Source organism: Strigops habroptila, chromosome 7, assembly GCF_004027225.2.
Source record: "Strigops habroptila isolate Jane chromosome 7, bStrHab1.2.pri, whole genome shotgun sequence".
NCBI lineage: Eukaryota > Metazoa > Chordata > Aves > Psittaciformes > Psittacidae > Strigops > Strigops habroptila.
The window spans coordinates 26147807-26167408 of record NC_044283.2 but is presented as its reverse complement, the minus strand read 5'-3'; the positions used below and the strand labels follow the sequence as shown (position 1 = coordinate 26167408).

At 37.9% G+C, this 19602-nt stretch overlaps 1 protein-coding gene across 7 annotated transcripts; it reads right to left on the bottom strand.

Annotated features, from left to right (window-relative positions):
- Nucleotides 1-1267: 1267 nt before the first annotated feature.
- On the bottom strand, nucleotides 1268-18404 carry GUF1 (GUF1 homolog, GTPase). 7 transcript variants are annotated; one of them, XR_004389932.1, is made up of 18 exons: nucleotides 18015-18404; nucleotides 16934-17045; nucleotides 15344-15492; nucleotides 15031-15111; nucleotides 14235-14312; nucleotides 13915-13998; nucleotides 13354-13418; nucleotides 12189-12392; nucleotides 10516-10655; nucleotides 9138-9261; nucleotides 8621-8753; nucleotides 6948-7091; nucleotides 6246-6379; nucleotides 4322-4423; nucleotides 3587-3706; nucleotides 2919-3029; nucleotides 2651-2687; nucleotides 1268-1617 (listed from the first exon to the last, which is right to left on the bottom strand). XR_004389932.1 is itself a non-coding variant. In XM_030491866.1 (17 exons), exons 1-17 carry the CDS (start codon nucleotides 18150-18152, stop codon nucleotides 1480-1482), a joined length of 1983 nt encoding a protein of 660 aa, XP_030347726.1. In that variant the 5' UTR covers nucleotides 18153-18404; the 3' UTR covers nucleotides 1268-1479. The 7 variants fall into 7 exon arrangements, 3 of the variants coding, with proteins under 3 accessions (XP_030347726.1, XP_030347728.1, XP_030347727.1); XR_003992205.1 differs by having other exon boundaries at nucleotides 2980-3029; XR_003992204.1 differs by having other exon boundaries at nucleotides 2651-3029.
- Nucleotides 18405-19602: the final 1198 nt, after the last annotated feature.

Here is a 19602-nt window from a genome sequence, read left to right as displayed (position 1 = left end):
TGTACAAGTCCTCTCAAAACCGGACTACAAATTTGTATGATTTTCTGCTTCAGATGCCTATAATAAGGCTAAAAGGCTGAGTTCTTCCAGTCTCATTCTGAAGGCAGCTTCATCCATGCATGTCACTTTCATTTAATTAGGTAACATATCTGATGTGTCATACTCAGTGACTTTATGAAAGATTAACTGTTTGGATAATCTCTAGTTTAGCTTCTGCCTTATTCCTCAGGCCAGAGCCAGTATTTTCTCTTTTAGGTCTATTTAAAAGGGAAAAGGAGGGAATAATACTGCTTTTAGTTCCTTTGCTTTTACTGGATATTACTGTATCTGTGCTTACTTGAAAATATCTTTTCTATCTTCATCTTTTTTAAGATAGCATTCCTGCTAGCTTTTTTAGGGGAGGAATAACGTTAGAGAGCCTTCATCCACATAAGGCTTTAGCCACATAAGCATCCTTCTTCAGGATCAGTAGCAGCTTATATACATATATTAGACATCTGAGACACCTTGTTCAATCCAGATCTTTGGATTTTTGATTTTTTTTTTAGTACAGCTGAAACAGCTTCAAATAAAAAAGAAAAACCACCACCACAACACACCAGGCAATCAACAAACCACTACAGTATTAGGATTCCCTCCCTCCTCTTTCTGCAGACTCAGGAGTAATATACATTGAAAGGAGCCTCTGAATGTGTCCTGTTCCAATTCCATCCCTCCAAGGATTTTCCCAATCCTTGTACTCAGGTTGAAATAAAAGAACTAGCTTATGATTAATCAAAATCAAATTGTAGTTACACGCCTAAATTTAAAAGCAGCCTTTCCTGGTGATTGATCTTACTGGTGGAGCAGTTACATATCTTGTGCTTTAATATATTAAAACCTGACATTTCTTCAGAGACTAGTGCAGCAAGACTGTATTAATGGTAAACTGACACACTTTAACAAGTTTAAAATAAATAGTGTGGTACATTAAAAAAAAGTTATGATTAGTTTTTCCTGATGTTATTTCCCAGCATCATCATGATTTCCTGACAACAGCAACTTTAGAAAGTAAAATAGGAAGTAGCTTGATATTTTTGTGGCAACAGTTCAAACTTTTTTAATAATTAAAGAAAAAAGCAGCATTGTTTGTCTATACATACCTTTCAATTATTTTTATAAACTTTTTGCCACATATTCCTGTTCTCTCATACAGACTTGCAATGCAAAAATAAAACATAGTTATATTAAAATTGCATGTTAAAAAAATATGAAGTGTGACGAAAACTTCAATCCAGTCAAGTCAAATTACTTTAATTTCATAATAATCTACAAATATCTGTACATTTTAAGTATATAGTCCTTTCAATTTATGTTCCCCCATATACTTAATTTACACTATTTAAAGTCAAATATGTTCCCTCTCACAGCGATACATTAGCTCATTATACTACTGTCTACAAAAAGTAGAGAGAAGAATCAGCTGCATGTCACCGATCCCTACTTCTCAGGTTCTCTCTTTAGAACACGTATGAAGGCATCTCTCGGTACTTCTACGTTACCAATTTTTCTCATCAACTTCTTCCCTTCTGCCTGCCTCTTTAAAAGCTTCATTCTTCTTGTAATGTCTCCACCATACTATGAAAAGGAAAATATTGTAGCGAGCTTAAATGCAACTACAGTATATTTCAGAAATGTTAAACTCAAGGGCTTAAAAATGGCCAGAAAATCTAGTTATATTATGACAGAAGATTATTTTAGACTCCAAATAGTTACTTCAACAGGCCACTAGTTAAAAAGAACAAAGGAGCAAGTAAGCGTGTTCATTTGTACAGCTGAAGGTTGAATTCAGTTACCTCAATGCATGCTTTCACATAACCCTGGCTGACATTAGACACAACCTATAGGATATCCAGACCCTCTCTGAACAGCAGCAGGTTGCCAGCTGAGATTCACTGGGGCATCCTGACTAGCCCTAGGTGCTTACGTCTGGATAAATTAACTGAACCCTTATACAGTGTTGAACAAACACCATCCCATGTATGTGCCTAGCAGAAGAATTCTGTAATAGCTGTGAGAAGGGGACACTTTATTTTTTTTCTAACTTTTGCTTCAGAGAGCTAAACACAAGCTAAGTAAGAAACATCACGATTTTCCTACATTTTTTCAAGTCTTGTTGGCAGTCGGCTATTGCATATTTAAGACCTTCTCATGATATACTACTGAAAAGCCAAGTAGAAGTATAATCACAATCAAGTTTCTAAAGAAGCACTTTTATAGTTTCTTTAATCACCTGCAGAAAAACAGTTTAGGAAATGTGTGAAGTTACACGTGTGTGTGTACACACAAACACATTTACTATGTCTACAACTATTAGGAAATGGTGAAAAGACAGGTGTGAACACACACTGCTGAGTTCACTCTAAGTGTGTAATTTTGCAAAAGCCATTACTCTGATCCAGTCTTACTGCAAGCTGCAACTACAGGTTACATGAGCTGAATTTTAAAATAAAAAAAAAAAAGCATCTCTTAATATCCCAGTGACACAAGCAGAATGTGTCTTTGCTGGGTTTCTAGAAGAGAGGCCTATCACATTAGCAGGACTCTTAGGTTTGTAAACATCAGAAACATAACAAAAAAAAAAAAAAAAAAGAAGAAATACTTTACTTACACATTTTGCCACAACATTTTTTCTGTAAGCTTTCAGCCTGTAAAACAACATAAATACATTAACACATTAGAATATCTGTATATGAAGCTAAACATTGAGTTGTCAAAATTCTAAGTGTTGCTTTTCCGCAAGTTTTGTGAGATGAATTGGAATTATGATATTTTGTGTACAGAAGATGAAGTTCTAAGCAGACGACTGACTTCATATTTCTCAATTCTGGAAATATTCCTTAGGGTGTATAATATGTACATAAAAATTACAGCCTTGCCTTTTCATCCAGGATTTCTGCTATGATTCACAGTACGTGTTACGTATTTAGAGATACGTACACAGAAATTCTTACAGCACCCCTGCTTGGATCTCTACCACAATTCAAATCCTGTTTAAAGAGCAACAGCAAAAATGTGACAATAAACACAACATCAAGGAAACAGTTTGCTTTAAAAGGACTGCTGCTAAGAAATACTTGTGTTCAGCTTGCAAAGTATTTCCTTTGGAACAGCACAGTTCAGTTCTTTTTTTTGCTGACTCTCCCAAAGTTTAAACTATTCCAGAACTAGCTGGGGATTTTTTCAGTAGAAAGAAACTTTTTTTCCACTGCCAAAGAGGAAGTGGACACATGGGTGTTGCCAGTTATACTCTATCCACTAACTGCAATGCAGACCACAGGCAATTTAAAATACTTTTTTTTTTTCCACTTAAATTTATACAAAGCCCTTAGGCACAGCCACAGCTTAACTGCCTTTCCCCTATCCCCAAGAGGTCCCGGTAGCATATACAAGAAAAATAGGAGTTTACAGTAAAATCAAAGTACTTTAACGTATAAAACTATTTAGGAAAAACATTTAAAGTCCCTATTTTAGGTTATCTTAAAATAAGGGGGGAAAAAAAAAAAAAAAACAGAGGCGGGGAGGGAAACAGAAGGGCTTCACTTACGTTTCTCTTGCAATGATCTTCTTGCCAATAGCAGCCTGGATGGCTATTTCAAACAACTGTCTAGGTATAGCATCTTTTAAACGTTCACACAAGAGCTTACCAGTAGCATATGCCTTATCACTGAAAAAGAAAGTCATCAGTGTTTTCAGAAAGTCATACAACCCCCAAAATATATCCACGGATCAAACTGATAAAAGGATTTTAGTAGAGGTTTTCCTCTTTTTAACTCAAAAGATAAAGCTGACGAGATCATAATTTTACATCTAATGAATGGTCACTGTATATCACCCGTGTCATACAAAGAGGTGATAAGACTGTATTAACAGAAGGTCTTCAAATAAATTTAAAATACTTACAATGAGCACCCTGATTACACATAAATTACACAAACCATTAATACCTACATTACCACAAAAATATTATGTTTAGTGCTCAAATTGAGAAAGGGGAGTAGATTTTTTTTTTTTAATTATAGTACGTATTCCCTTATTTTTCTATTATAAAATGCCCCTCTTTTTCAGATCATTTCCAAAAGTGGCGATGTGGCAAAATCCTCACTGCTGTTTTCATACGTATTTGTCATCTATTAGTAATACATATACAGAGAGTCAGTCATTTAGAATCATTTAGGCTGGAATACCCTTAAGATCATTGAGTTCTATTAACATGCAATGAAAACATTGTGTATTAATTGGAAGTCTTATTTATTTGGAATGGAGAATCCAGTCAACCTACTTGTGTACGACAGTTGCCAGTTCTTCAACTGGATTTCCATTTAGAAGAATATCCATTTTGATAAGGTCTGCTGCCTGGTATCCTGCATCTTCATAATCAAAACTAAATTAAAGCAGTTTAAAAGTTAGTGATGATTTTGTAAAAATCATATTCTGCACTCTTTGTTCCATGAATTTTAAATTAAAGACACATTTCTTAATAAAACACTTGAACTTTTTAATAAAATAGAAGCACAGTTTTTAATAGTCCCTCGGTATGTCTCCTTTATGCAAGACTGGACTAGAAATTTACTGCAGATAAATCTCATCTCCAATGCAACAGAAGACATCATCCGGTCTTCCAGCCTAGTGAGCAAGGTAAGTGAATTTAAAATTCTGCATGCTTAATGCAATCACTTAAAAGAGTATATTCAAACACTTACTCTCTATCAGCTGGAAACTCTTCAACACAGCTTTTGAACAGTATATATCCTTCATGTCACAGGAATCAAACACTAACACCCTGGATTGTTTTCTTTTCATCCTCTCACTTCAGAGACTATTTATACGACCCCAATTATCATTCTCTCTGACAACTAAGTTTTTCTCTTAATTTCCAAACCGTATTTGTCCTTTGGTAGGTATGGGCCTTGCTGTCTGTGTATCAGTTTGGAAAAATTCTTAAAATGTACAAGATGTGTATGTATCTTATATATCTGCATCTTGTATGGAAGTATAAATGTGGAGAATACCAGTACCACTAATTTGGTCAGATCTGGAATACCAGAACAGAGGGAAAAAAGAAAATCCTTTGAGAGTATTTGAAAGTACTTTTATCTTAATAGGCTTAATAAACCATAGTTGTGTAAATATAACAGAAGTATGATTATTGAGAGCATTAAATACAATAACAAAATTAGGGAGTCAATTAGGAAATAAAAATCAAGAAGTAACACAATGCAACATTGTCACACCCAAATCAAAGGAAACGCAGCACAATTCTACCCATGAGATAGCTTCTTGGTAAACAGGTTGGTTTTCACTTGGTCGGACAGCTAGATCCTGAGAAAAAATTCAAGATCTTCATCCCCCCATTTCTTCTACCTGTCCTTGACTCTCCAGTTTTGCTTATGCTTCTACTGCAAATAGATATCTAGACTTAGGCAAACCACATCTTACCTCTCATTTATTCACAAACTAAATTCAGTCTTTCAATAAAATACAGTTTTATTCTTATAAAATGAATCATGTAATTAGGTATACAAGTTCCTGTCAAAATGTATCTTACTAACCACATGTCTACACACCAGGTTTGTAAGAGCCTCCTGTGGCATAAAGCCATGAAGGCATAATGCCATGCAACATTTTCCTTCCACTAAACTCACAAAGGCCCTTCACAAACAGCTGAGCATTGTTCTAGCCTCTGAATTTCCAGAATCCACCCACCACAGAACATTCTGTCTCAAAATACAGATGATTTACTTTATTCCCATAATAAAGCATGTAAGTAAAGTAAGTGTTGTTTGTTTTAAATATAGTTGGTTGTTTTTACTGGCTTTAAAGAATCAGTATTCTTTTCCACCAAGAGACAATGAATACAGTCAGAAGTACAGTTTCAGTGATTCCTTTGATAGAAAATGCTCATTGTCACTTCAAGACAAGAAAGAACCATCCAGATCTTACTCATGTGGGTGAGTGAGTGCCACTCTAGAGGGCATGCTTGAAAAATACATGAATCACCAAAGAAAATTATTATTGGGTAGTGATGCACTTCGAGTGTTCCTCAGACTTACTTCCATACATTTTCACAGTGAATCTAATCCGTTAAAGGTGAAGCAAGACTAGATGTGCAGCACCATATATTCTTCTCAGATCTTTTCTCATTCCCTCCCTCAGGATGCAGGGTGGGGGGTGAAGGGGAGGGGGGAACAGAGGAAGGTAGTTACCTTGCATAACCAGAAGACAGAGACTTAAGAGCATCATAAAAATCCAACACAATTTCATTCAGTGGAAAGAGGTATTTTAGCATAACCCTGTGTTCATCAATGTACAACATATCCTTCTGGACTGCCCTACGATCCTAGACAAATAAAAATCGTTTCAGTTCCCCTTGACCAAAATTTGCTACAAATAAATACAAAGTAAATTAAAATAAACAACTATCCAGTTACACAAGAGAACTCCAGTACTTCAAGCCCAGAAGTAACTTTCTTACTGGTAGTTCACTAAAGTCCCAGAACAAATTACAGCACCATAGTAAATGAAGTGGTTGTAGCTTAACTGGACATATGACACAAGTCTATCCTCTCCAAAAGCTGAATTTCTGAAAATATTAACAGCTTCTGTTTACTGCTGCCTTTTAAATGTATAATTACTTGTCCATAAAATCTCACTGAAATTAGATTTTCACACACACTGGAGTATTACACAGGCTCATCTTGCAGGCTCATCTTCTTTCCTGCCAGGAAGGTGTTCTTAAGGTTATCTTAGGAATTCTTTTTAACAGATCTTTCAAAAGCATTTAATAATTTCCATTGAAGATACTCTTTAAGTACTAGTATCCAGCATTTTACTATCTAGTGTCTTCACTTTAAGTATGATATGAAGAACATAAAATGCAAATGACAAAACTGAAACTATATACCAACCTGACACAAAACAATTATTTTCCCAATGTATTCCTGAGGTGTTACAATAGTACCAAGAACAGTTGGCTCCAAATATTGTGATACTGAAATTTTATCAGGAAACTGAGCGGGGTTGATAATAGTAATCTCTGCTTTACCATACTCCTGAAAACAAACAAAAAAAACGTACTGTAATTTTACAAATAAGTAGACTGAGTAGCAAAGGAGATAAATAGAAAAAATGCTAAAAAAATATTTCACTTGCTTGGAAAGACTTGTGTGGATTACGTAACCCAAACTTATACCAAGCATAATTTTAAAAGAGATTTCTACACCACATATAGAAATCCTTGATCAACGTATCATTAAATATTATACAGAAATATTACAGGAATGACTTTTCATTTTGGGATTTTTTTTTTTAGTGCATTTTATCCAGTGAATTTTAAACAGAAGAAGTGCTTAGAACTAGGACTACAACCTAGGATTATCCATAGAAATAAAAAAAGCCTTTCTGTCCATCTTTCCAGCTCTCTCTTGCCTGTAAAGCAACGATCTTCCTTCTTACTCCATCGGGGTTCTGTAAGGTGTAAAACACAGGTTCAACAAAAGACATGCTCTAAGTATTCTGGAGTTTGGTGAAGGAAACATTCTTCTCCAAGCAGAACTTTGCGTTCAGGCTCCCTTACAGTGCACTTAAAAATTAAGTGTTTTATTACTGTGCGAGTGCTTTCATGACCTATTCTTTCCAGTCTATCATCCCAATATGGGCTGGAGTTAATTCTTCCAAAGTAAGAATGAAAAGGTCATGTTTCTTACCATGTACATACAACCTCCCCACCAAAGCAAGTTATTATATTGCTTCCACTGACAAGGACCCACTTTCAGTACCATCTGAAAATAATCCCACATCAGCAATCCAGAATCACTTATGCACCAAAGGTGTCAACTACTTCATTCATAGCTGCTACACTGCCTAAGCAAGAAATCAAAATAACCTGAGAAAAAAAAAGGTCTATGCATTACAACTTGCAAGTACAGCAACCTCTCATATATGACGTGTTGTTAGTAATTTACAGATTTTATGCAGAGTTTAAAGGCACATATTGGATAATGAGCCAGTCTTATTTCCAGCCTCCTCTGTCAGCCAGTGCTCACAAGCCATTATCTGTCTCTCTCAAACACAGTAATTTTATTTGTACCCAGTTCAGTGAAGTTTGCACATGCCTGTTTGCTGTAATCAGATTCACTTGTTTTCACCAGCCCCTGCCAGTCTACAGTGCCTTATAAGCTATTCCTAAAAACATTGTTTTCTGACAGGTAAAGCCTTAAAGGTTATTTCACCTGCTTTAACCTCAGCCCAGTCAGTATACACTTGAAAGAATGCAAGAAATGTGTCCTATATTCCCATTTTCAAGGGCAGGTGTAAGACATAAAAAGAGAACGCCTGTAGTGGAAGGAGGAAGGAAAGTTAACATTCTTTAAAAAAAAAAGAAAAAAATAAAAATCATCCATTTCCATTAAAAAAAACCCTTTTAAGTTAAGTACTGGTGTTTCTAATGTTTACCATAAAATGAAGTACTAACCTACATTTAGGAGGAAAAAAAAAAAAAGAAAAAAAAAAAGGTGTAGATGTTTATTACAGGAGGCTTTTAAGCTGCTATTTACACAAAGCTATAATAAATTTAGCATACCTTTATCAACTTTGCTGAGGAAAGAATAGCTTTATATGGAACTGTAGGTGCAGTCAAAATAACAGACATGTTATACTCTTGCTCCAAACGTTGATTAAAGACTTCCATATGTAAAAGACCAAGGAAACCCAACCTGGAAGAAAATAGCCTATTGGTAAAAGTATTTGTATATCCTCTGGAATGTCACAGTGGTTTGTTTTGCTTGTGCGGTTTTTTTACCCTCCAGCATGTTTACATTGCTAGTCTGGCAGTATCAGGCACAGCAAACAACCTCCAAATGATCCCACCATTCAGTTGTATGAGTCTTGGAAAACAAAAACTATCAAAACACAACAAATTTCACACTCTGCACAAACACAGAATGCAAGAAAATAAAATGCTTTTGATCTTTACCTATAACGAAATTGAATTAAAGCTCCTATTCTTTAATTCATTTTAATTCTACCTTCAGTTGATTTAAACCTCCATTCTCACTTCAAGAACAGGTCCAAACATGAAAGCAGTATAAAAGCCTCACCTCCATCCAGCTCCTAAGGCAAGGCTACTGTCACGATGAATAGTTACACTGGAGTCATTCAATGTCAGCCTTTCCAAAGCACTTTTGAGATTATTATATTCTGTTTGATCTACAGGATACATTCCTGTCAAAACACATCAGATAGAAGTGATGTGACAGAGCTTTATCTAGTGTGTACTCACCTTTCAAATATGCATCTTACAGTGAACACAGTAATAAAATCAGAAATAGCTTACTTTCTGTTCCAACTGTTTTTAAATGTGAAAAAAAAAATAAGGATTTTTTTTTAATTAGTTAAAATGCAATAAAGTTTTAGATTACCTCGCAATTAACATTCAAACCATAATGGTAGGGACACTGTATTCATCTAATCCTTCACAGTTGTGAAAGATGCACAATTAACCGTTGTTTTGCAGGGATGCAGTGTAAACATAAAGTTTAAGCATAAATCAGTAAGCAGACTGATTTCACCAAGATGTTCCTTCAAAGTTAAGAGTGAATGGGAAAAAAAAAAAAAGTGCCATTTCAAATTGCAAATGTTTCTATATTTTTTCTTAAATCAATAAAAACATCTGCTTGTGTAATTACTGCCTGAAATAGGTTTTCTACTGTATCACATCACCACGTGTTCAGAAAAAGCAGATTACACCAAGCAGCATCACACATGTACACCAAAAAATTATTTACAGGATTACCCTTTTCTACATTCACTGACAAGCCACCCATTCTCCATGAGACAGTTCAAGTGAGTTTTACTTATTCCTTCAGAAGTCCAGAAAGTGTTCTATAGAATTTGTTTCTTTCTAAAGCTACCCTGTGTAGCATTTGTAGTAGTTACTGAAGCTGGTGGCAACAGTTCTTCAGAACTATTTAAGCTTAAAAAGTCAAATATTTTACAGAATCATTCTGAGTATTAGCTTTGGCAGTTTACTGTGTTTAGCAAAAATTAAATGGCTGCTGAATTTTAAAAGCAAAAGATAAAATCACAATTATTATGGAAACCTGATTATCAAGACGAAGAATTCCCCAAAATTGACTTTTTTTTTTTTTTTTTTTTTTTTTTTAAGTCTCAACAAGCTATCAAGAGTTTACTGGTATTAGCAGCAATAATCATGACTAAAAATACATGTTAGTCTTGTATTCATATAAAACCAGTCTGCAACTATTATTGATCCTGTTAAGTCACAGGGAAACTTACCTAAAGCTATGACATGCCTCTGTAGCTTAACATTAGCTATATTTCTATTAAATTTCTTAGCTAAAATTCTATTCCTCACAACTCTAAATATTCACATATATTCTTTTAAAAGCTCTAATGGCTCTCTTACTTTTGTTACTGGAAAAAAGTAATTCCACTTTATATCAGTTTACTCCTCACCTGCAAAAACCATTGGTTTCGCTGACTTAAAGCCAGGCAAAGGCTCCACTGGTTGTTTATACAAAAACAGTGTGTCTCCTATTTGGGCTTCTGTTACTTCTTTCATTCCAGCAATCACGTAGCCCACCTGTCCAGCATATCTAAATAAAATTGGTGTTATATGGACATGGTTCTTGGCATTATTAGTATTTCCACTATTTTTCCTACTTGACTTAGCCCAGCCAGAAATTCAAATAAATCACCCCCGTAAAAGCCCATACACAGTCCAGAAGCCAAAGTTAAGCTATTTCTCCTCTGAGTTGTGAACTTTTTCAAGTAACTCTATTTCTGTTACATTTAAATAGTACATTTGTAGTTCTAGATTTTGAATTCTGTGTTACTCCCAGTTTAAAAGCTGGAGCTAGAAGGAGCTTCTCAAGGATCTAGGACACAGAAGCCAGAAGAATTCTCAGGTGCCATCACAGCAAGTTTTGTATACTACGAGGGAGAAACAAGAGACAAATGCCTTCCATCAGCACGTAATGCTGTTAGGAGAGGAATCCATGGTAGATAAAAAACAGTACTGGTTTTGGATAGGATGGAGTTAACTTTCTTCATAGCAGCACAGTATGATGCTATGTTTTCGATTTGTGACTAAAATGGTGTTGATAATATACCAATGTTTTACCTATTGCTGAGTAGTGTTTGCACAGCATGAAGGTGTTCTCTGTTTCTCACTCTGCCCCTCACAGCAAATAGGCTGGGGGTGGGCAAAAGACAGACGTGACGCAGCCAGGACAGCAAACTCAAACTGACCAAAGAAATATTCTAAGCCATATAACATCAGTGCAGTCTTTCCAAGGTAGCCATTACTGGCAGATTAGCAGGGTATCAGCCTGCTTGTGGGAGGTGGTGAGTTACTGATTGCCTTTGCATCACTTGTTTTTATTTTTTTTCTCTTTCATTCACTTATTAAACTGTCTTTATCTCAACCCATGAGTCCCTCCTCACTTTTCCTCCTCTTACAACTCTCTTCCCCATCCTACTAGGGTTGGGGGAGAAAGCAAATGGCTGGCTGGGAGCTTAGTTGCTGGCTGGGTTCAATCCACCAGACACAGTAACATAGGTTCACTGAGAATCTCCCAATAAAGTCATAAACACATACTTAGATCCAAACTGATAAAACTTCTCCACTAATTCTAAGGACCTGTTTTTCTTCCCACTGCTGCTATGAGAAGCCAGTTTCCGGAAGCTGTTGTATTCATGGATTTTTAAGTTTTCCACCCTCAAAATATGCTGCAGCAATAACTAAGATGAAGCCCCATTCCCTTCCACTCTCAAACACGGTAGTTCCTAGAAATAAATTGGACAGCTGAATAAGAGTATCAAATGCTAAGTCTTAAGAAAACCTAGCTGCCCAGATGTTCCATGTACTATAGATGACAGAATGGCTTCCTCCCCCTAGCAGCATCCTAAAAACAGTCCCCAAAAACTTCTGCCGCAGCATGCCCAAAATAAGAAGACTGACACTGAGCAATAAATTACAAGTAATCAAAAAAAAACCACCACCAAAGAATAAGAACTAAAATCCCAGACGTCTCCCAGCCACTCAAAGCAAAAATCAACCAGAAATGCAGGATTTTATATCTTAGACCAATTTATTATTTGTTCCACTCTAAAAAATTTTTACTTACAGCTTATGTGTCGGGTGTTCATATGGAGTCAGAATTCCAACTTCATTAACTTCGTATCTTTTCTTTGTGTGTGCAGACACAATCTTATGCCCTTTCTGAATCTCCCCACCAAAGAGTGCAATGTTAGCTATGACACCTCGATAGTGATCAAAGGTGGAGTCAAATACTAAAGCTTTCAAAGGATCAGAAGTATTACATTGGGGTCTGTCACAAGAAAAAAAAAATAAACCCATATATTACATAGTGTGTTTCTCATTCAACATTTAATGAGCAAGCACTCCCACCCCCCAAAAATTTCACAGAATCCCCGACTGGAAGGGACCTCAAGGATCATCTGGTCCAATCTTTCTGGGAAAATGCAGTCTAGACAAGATGGCCCAGCCCCCTGTCCAGCTGAATCTTAGAAGTGTCCAGTATTGGGGAATCCACCACTTCCCTGAGGAGATTATTCCACTGGCTGATTGCTCTCATTGTGAAAAATCTTCCTCGTGTCCAATTGGAAACTCCCTGTGAGTAACTTGTACTGCACTGTAATCCTGTGCTGCACTCTTGGATTATGTTTTATCAGATGCAAGACCTTACATTTGTCCTTGTTGAGCTTCATGAGGTTCTTGTTATCCACATCTTCCCGCAGGGTGGCTCTCCCAAAGTGTCCACTTCCCCACTCTGTTATCATCAGCAAACTTGGTCAGGGTACACTTGATCCCATTTTCCAGATAATTTATGAAGATACTAAACAGCGCTGGGGCCCAGTATCAATCCCTGGCGGTCCTCACTAGTGATAGGTTCCCAATTTGAAAAGAGGCTGTTCACCACCACCCTCTGGGTGCAGCCACTATGCACCCGCTGCAGAGACCACTTCTCTAGACCATAATGTATGATTTTCTCTAGGAAGAGAGTGTGCGAAACCCTATCAAGAGCCTTGGAGAAACCCAGACAGACAAGATCCACTTTTGGTCCCAAATCAACTGAGCAGGTTACTTTGTCATATAAGGCAAACAAGTTTGTCAAAAACCAACATAAGATTTCTCCCACATCTCTTTATGAAGTATTGACTTTAAATCAGATCAATATTAAATTGCAAAACTACTGCCAATACTGTATAAATGCAACTCATGGTTTCCTAATTAACCTCACAAGGTTTCATAATTAAATCAAGACTTACGGTGGAATCTTCTCAATGATCTTCTTAAGAACTTTTTCAACATTTGTTCCTTGTTTAGCAGATATCTAAAACAAGTCCAACAACAATTTTATAAGATGCGTCTTATACTTGGTATCTATTAGTGTTATGTTTACTTAGACAGTTTTGGTGACCACAGATAATACTTCTATCCATAAAAACACTCTGAAGCACGCTATAGAATGCTATGACTATGAAATGTTTCTTTGGTTATAAATTATTCTGTAACAGATTTTTTCTCTCCTGAATAGCAATTATTGGTATGGTACAAATTAAAACAATTTATAGACCACAATGAGAAATAACGTAAAATCTATCTGATGTAATTCATCAAGACATACTAGTTTTTTTAACAGAGAAGTATGTTCTCCACTCTTCCAAGAGACAAACTTTGAAGAAATTCACATATGTCAAAAACAGGCAGACAAATGTTGATTTCCCACATGTACATGTCTTTCATTAGCTATGAAGTAGATATAGTTATACAATGTTATAAAATGTTATGCCATGTTATAAATGTTATAAAACTTTATGAGATCTTACCCTCACACATTCATCTATAGGGATATCAAACAGCTTCTCAATTTGTTTTTCAACTCTTTCAGGGTCTGCATGCTTCAAGTCAATCTGAAAAACAACAAACATCTTCCATATGATCCAGCACTGTAAATTTCAAATATACAAATCAAGGAACCTTTAGTTCACAGCAATTACTGTAAAATATTAAACAGAGTAAATACACAGATTTCTTTACTACACTCTAGTTATTTTTCATTATGCTGTTCTATTTGAAGATACATTTCAATCTTCTATACGTTTAAACAACCCAACTATTTAATATGAAACTCTAAAACCTTTATTACCTTATTTATGACAGGAATTATTGCAAGCTGTGCTTCAAAAGCAAGATAGAAGTTTGCCACTGTCTGAGCCTGAATACCCTAGAAAATAAGCATTATAAAAGTTTAAAATGGAATCTTCCTGAGTTTTGGTAGTAGGGGATTTTTTTAGGCCTACTATACAATACAAGGTTCTACAATAGAATACTTCTATCCAGTCCTCATTTGGGGGATGGAAAATAAGTCAAGGTTATTGATTATACACATTGCTGAGAAAGAAAACAACATTCCTAATTATCATTTCACATAATCTGAATATAAGTAGACAAACTAATAATGCTGTATGTGTGACCACTTGCATGGAATTATTTATAGAGAACACAGTATTATACATACATTATGCACCTAGTACATATTTTTGTGTATGTTATTTATTTCTGAATAGCCAAGATTATAAGAGGTACCTCAAAGAGCAGATTCTTTGTTCACAACTAGCTATTCACAAATGGACTAAGACAAAGGGAAGTTATCTTTAATAAATGATAACGTTATTAAAATAACATTTTAATAATAACATTATCATTATCTCCAGACTGCCATTTGCAAATTTCATACTCTGTAAAATGAGATCTGATTCTTCACTAATCTTCTGCTTTTATTGCTATGTCTATAAACACACAAGTATTTGTCTCTAGATTTTTTTTAAAACTCTCAACACTTTTTCTGCAACATAATACTTCTACGGAGATAGACTTTCTCTCTAGCTTACTTAAAGAAATTGCTGAAACTCTAAGTAGAAAACAAGAATTAAGAACTCCACCTCATTTGCATCCACTACAAGTATCACACCTTGACAGGCAGACAGCGACCGTGATACTTCGTAGCTGAAATCTACATGGCCCTGTGGAGAAAAAAAAAGATTTTTACAATTTTAAGTATTTCTAGAGTCTTTTGCAAAGATTTCTATACTATGATGTTTTCATTTGTATATATGTTCACAGCTCTTACAAAAAAAAAAGAAAAAGAAAAGAAAAAAAAGAAATTGGATAAACACAAGAAACTACAAATCTCCTCTTTTAAATATAAAGACATTTAGTTTTGTGTGATTTAAACACTGTTTATACTTAACTTACTGGCGTGTCAATAAGATTTAAGAGGTAGTTTACTCCTTTATGATTGTAAAAGAGAGATGCAGATTGTGCTTTAACTGTAATTCCTCTTTCACGTTCAACTTGCAGTTTATCCAGCACTTGCTTATTATGGGCCGTTTTAGCAATTGTTCCTAAAATTAAAAAAAAAAAAAAACAACAAACCAACACCACAACAGTTTTCTTACCTCATTTAGTAGATAAGCTCTCAAAATAAATAATTCTTGAAAGTGCTATTAACCAGAAGAACATGGGACTTGCAGCTGCAGATGAAGCTTGTCCATCTGATTAGGCTAAACTTCAAAAATAAAATTATGCCTCAACTCTTAACATTTATGAAATATTTTTTTACATATAAAGTTATATAAAATACTTTCCTGAATAAGCAGGATACAAAACACCAGATTAAGAAGTAGCAGAAGTTCCACTTGGTGCTAAATAATTTTGATGTTTAAAGCAACTTCACCTCCTGTCACTGGAGAACAGCTGCATGGCTCACAGTTCCAACCACTGCCAAGTGTAAGAAGAGCATTATCATAGAGCTTGACAGACCTGAATTCAAAACTCCATTCTATCACAGGCACCATGTAAAACTGCCCATAGTGACACATAGGAGGTAATCATAAACAGTAACTTTTATCAAAAGCTTCTCTCCCATGTTTTGTTTTGTTCACCCCTTTAATGAGAAAAAGCAAGACTCTCTGAAATTAATCTCCTCTTCGGAGATACAGCAATTGCTTTACAGTTTACCTTAGAGAACCCCCAATGGCAACCTCTGCTTCTCTCTTCCAAGGAAAGCCTAGTTTCAGAATCACTTACAGTTATGAAGATCCCTTAGCACTTCTGTTTCTCGCTTTCATTTTAAAAGGAATAAAAACACTGAAGTCCAAGAAGCACTCCAGTGAGGACAAAATAAATACCTCTAGAGAGGAAAGTATTACATCTTCACCAATAAAGTGAAGGAAAAAGCAAATATATATAGCAGCTGAGAATCCGTGGAATTTATACTTAATTACTGACAGTTATTCTACTCACTAAATCTAAACCAACATAGGGCTGTACATTTCTAAAACTTACAATACAGCATCTTAAAAGATCAAAGTAGCAGCTTCAGTACCAGTGAGCACCACCACCATGAAAGGCAGCTGTTTACAGTTTGTTCACAAGAGGACATAGCATTACTTTCACCTAAAAACAAGCAGCTGAACTTCCTCTGTTTCAATAATACTTGAAAACTACTCTATCCAGAGTTCCATTCCAAACACTGGTAGTAAATATCATAAACTTGCTGTGTACTGGTCTAATGGAAGACTGGTCAGGAATCACAGAAATAGCATCTTGAACAAGAAAGTACACTCCTTTTCAGTTTCTTTTTAAAATACATACTTCCTTGAGTGAGTTACACACTTCCTCCATACTCACATCTGTAGCACTACACAACTGGCAGCCCAAAAGCACTAGCAACCTGGCACTAGAAGAGCAAAGACACTAGAAATTTTAGTAATAATCAAAGCTACAGAAACTTACCCATCATCTTATATGTCAAGAAAAGGTAGTGTAAGTGAGAACACTTACCTGTAATTTCCAACAATCTGTCTGCTAGCGTACTTTTGCCATGATCTACGTGAGCTATAATACTGAAGTTTCTAATGTTTTCAACAGGATACGTCGACATATCTAATTTTTCCTGAAAAACAGAAATTTATTTTCATAAACCATGGTTACAGTCTCTATGTACAATATGACCTGGCCTTTAGAAAAGAATTATCTCTTTGCTCTATAAGAGGCATAGATTGAATAGAGACACAAAACCTTAAATCATCAGTGTTTAAAATGCTAGGATTTCACTTTACTCATACATACATACATCATTTGTTGCTCTGAATAATCAGCAAGTATGCTGGGAAGTGTTGTGAAAGGTACCATGTTCTTACGAATATAGGGAGTTGGAAAATTTAAAACAGTTTCAAGTTTGTGAAACTGTTAAACTTAAGGATTAAGAAAACTGTATTCAGAGGCCCATTATGGACATCATTCTTTACAAGCATGATAAGAATACACTGACATTACCCAGCAGCTCAGGTACCAGTGACCTTATCATAAGGAGCAAGCAGACTTTGTGGAAAAGGAAACTACAGGTAACACTTATCTCGGCTAAATTAAAAAGCAGAAAACCAGTCTGACTTCCTTGGTTCACACACAGAAAGATCCAACGCTAAAAAAGTTTCCTTTCTGCTATTCCTGCTCATTCCAAGTAATTTGACAATTCGAAGAAAAATAATTTTTTTTGCTTTTCAAAGCTTTCAGCTTCAGGAACCAGGAGACCCCCAAAAGCAATCAGTTACACTTCACCGAAAAACTGATTTCAGATACACAGAGCTCATCTCTCTCACACAGGCCATGCACACAGCCCCGGGACAAGAGGAATAGAAAGCAAGCCCAGAGTTCTTTGCTAGCATTAATACACAGTACTAAGCAGCACTGTCTGCCGCGTCCCTTGCAGGGTGCCTCGGGTTGGAGCGGCAAGTCCTGCTACTGCCATCGGGACGCAAACGCCCCTATCTCCAAGGTGACACCGCCTGTGTGGAAAGAGCCCTTCTACAGGCGGGACCGCCGGCCGCCTTCGGGGACTCGCTGCACCCAAGTGCGGACTCACCTTGCCGCGGGAGCTGTACAGACGCTCGCAGGCCGCCGGCCACGCGAGCAGCCAGGGAGGCAGGCAGAGCGGGGCGGCGGACGGGCAGGGGCTCCGCAGACGGGCCCACCACATGGCCGTCCTGCCGGCGAGGGCCATGGCGCTCGGGGCTGGGCTGACCCGCTCACAGCGCGGAGGGCCGCTGGGCAGCCCCGGGCCGCATCGCGGCCGCGCTCCCCTCACGGCCGCGCACGGCTCCGCAGCCGCCCCTCTCGTCCTCTCGCCCCGGCGTTGCCTAGCGATCCGCCCCACGCGCGGGAAGAGGGCGACTCACACGGCACGGCACAACACGGAACCGAGCGGTCGCGCCGCTGAACGCACCGCCCCGCGCGCCGGAAGCGCTCCCACTGCGGCGGCGGACGTGGTCATAGCCCCGCGCCCTGCGTGCGCCTGTCGCGGCTGGCCGCGCGGTGGCCGTGACAAAGTGGGGCGGGCGCGGCGTTAGGTCGGGTTAAACTGAGAGGCTGTACAGACCACCTCAGGTGTCACCGCCGCTAAGCAGTGGTTATAGAATCATAGAATCGTAAGGGTTGGAAAGGACCTTAAGATCATCTAGTTCCAACCCCCCTGCCATGGGCAGGGACACCTTGCCCTAAACCACGTGGTCCAAGGCTCTGTCCAACCTGGCCTTGAACACCGCCAGGGATGGAGCATCCACAGCCTCCCTGGGCAACCCATTCTAGTGCTTCACCAACCCTCACTGTAAAGAACTTCTTCCTTATATCTAATCTAAACTTCCCCTGTTTAAACTTGAACCTATTACCCCTTGTCCTACCACTACAGTCCCTAAGGAAGAGTCCCTCCCCAGCATCCTTGTAGGCCCCCTTCAGATACTGGAAGGCTGCTATGAGGCCTCCACACAGCCTTCTCTTCTCCAGGCTGAACAGCCCCAACTCTCTCAGCCTGTCTTCATACGGGAGGTGCTCCAGCCCTCTTATCATCCTCATGGCCCTCCTCTGGACTCGCTCCAACAGCTCCATGTCCTTTTTATGTTGAGGACACCAGAACTATACACAGTACTCCAAGTGAGGTCTCACCAGAGCAGAGGAGAGGGGCAGGATCACCTCCTTTGACCTGCTGGTCATGCTTCTTTTGATGCAGCCCAGGATACGGTTGGCTTTCTGGGCTGCAAGCGCACACTGCTGGCTCATGTTAAGCTTCTTGTCAACCAACACCCCCAAGTCCCTTTCTGCAGGGCTGCTCTGAATCTCTTCTCTGCCCAACCTGTAGCAGTGCCTGGGATTGCCCCAACCCAGGTGTAGGACCTTACACTTGGCTTGGTTAAACTTCATAAGGTTGGCATCGGCCCACCTCACAAGCATGTCAAGGTCCCTCTGGATGGCATCCCTTCCCTCCAGCGTATCAACCGAACCACACAGCTTGGTGTCATCAGCAAACTTGCTGAGGGCGCACTCAATCCCACTGTCCATGTCGCTGACAAAGATGTTGAACAGGATCGGTCCCAACACCGATCCCTGAGGGACACCACTCGTTACAGGTTTCCAACTGGACATCGAGCCATTTACCACAACTCTTTGCGTGCGGCCAT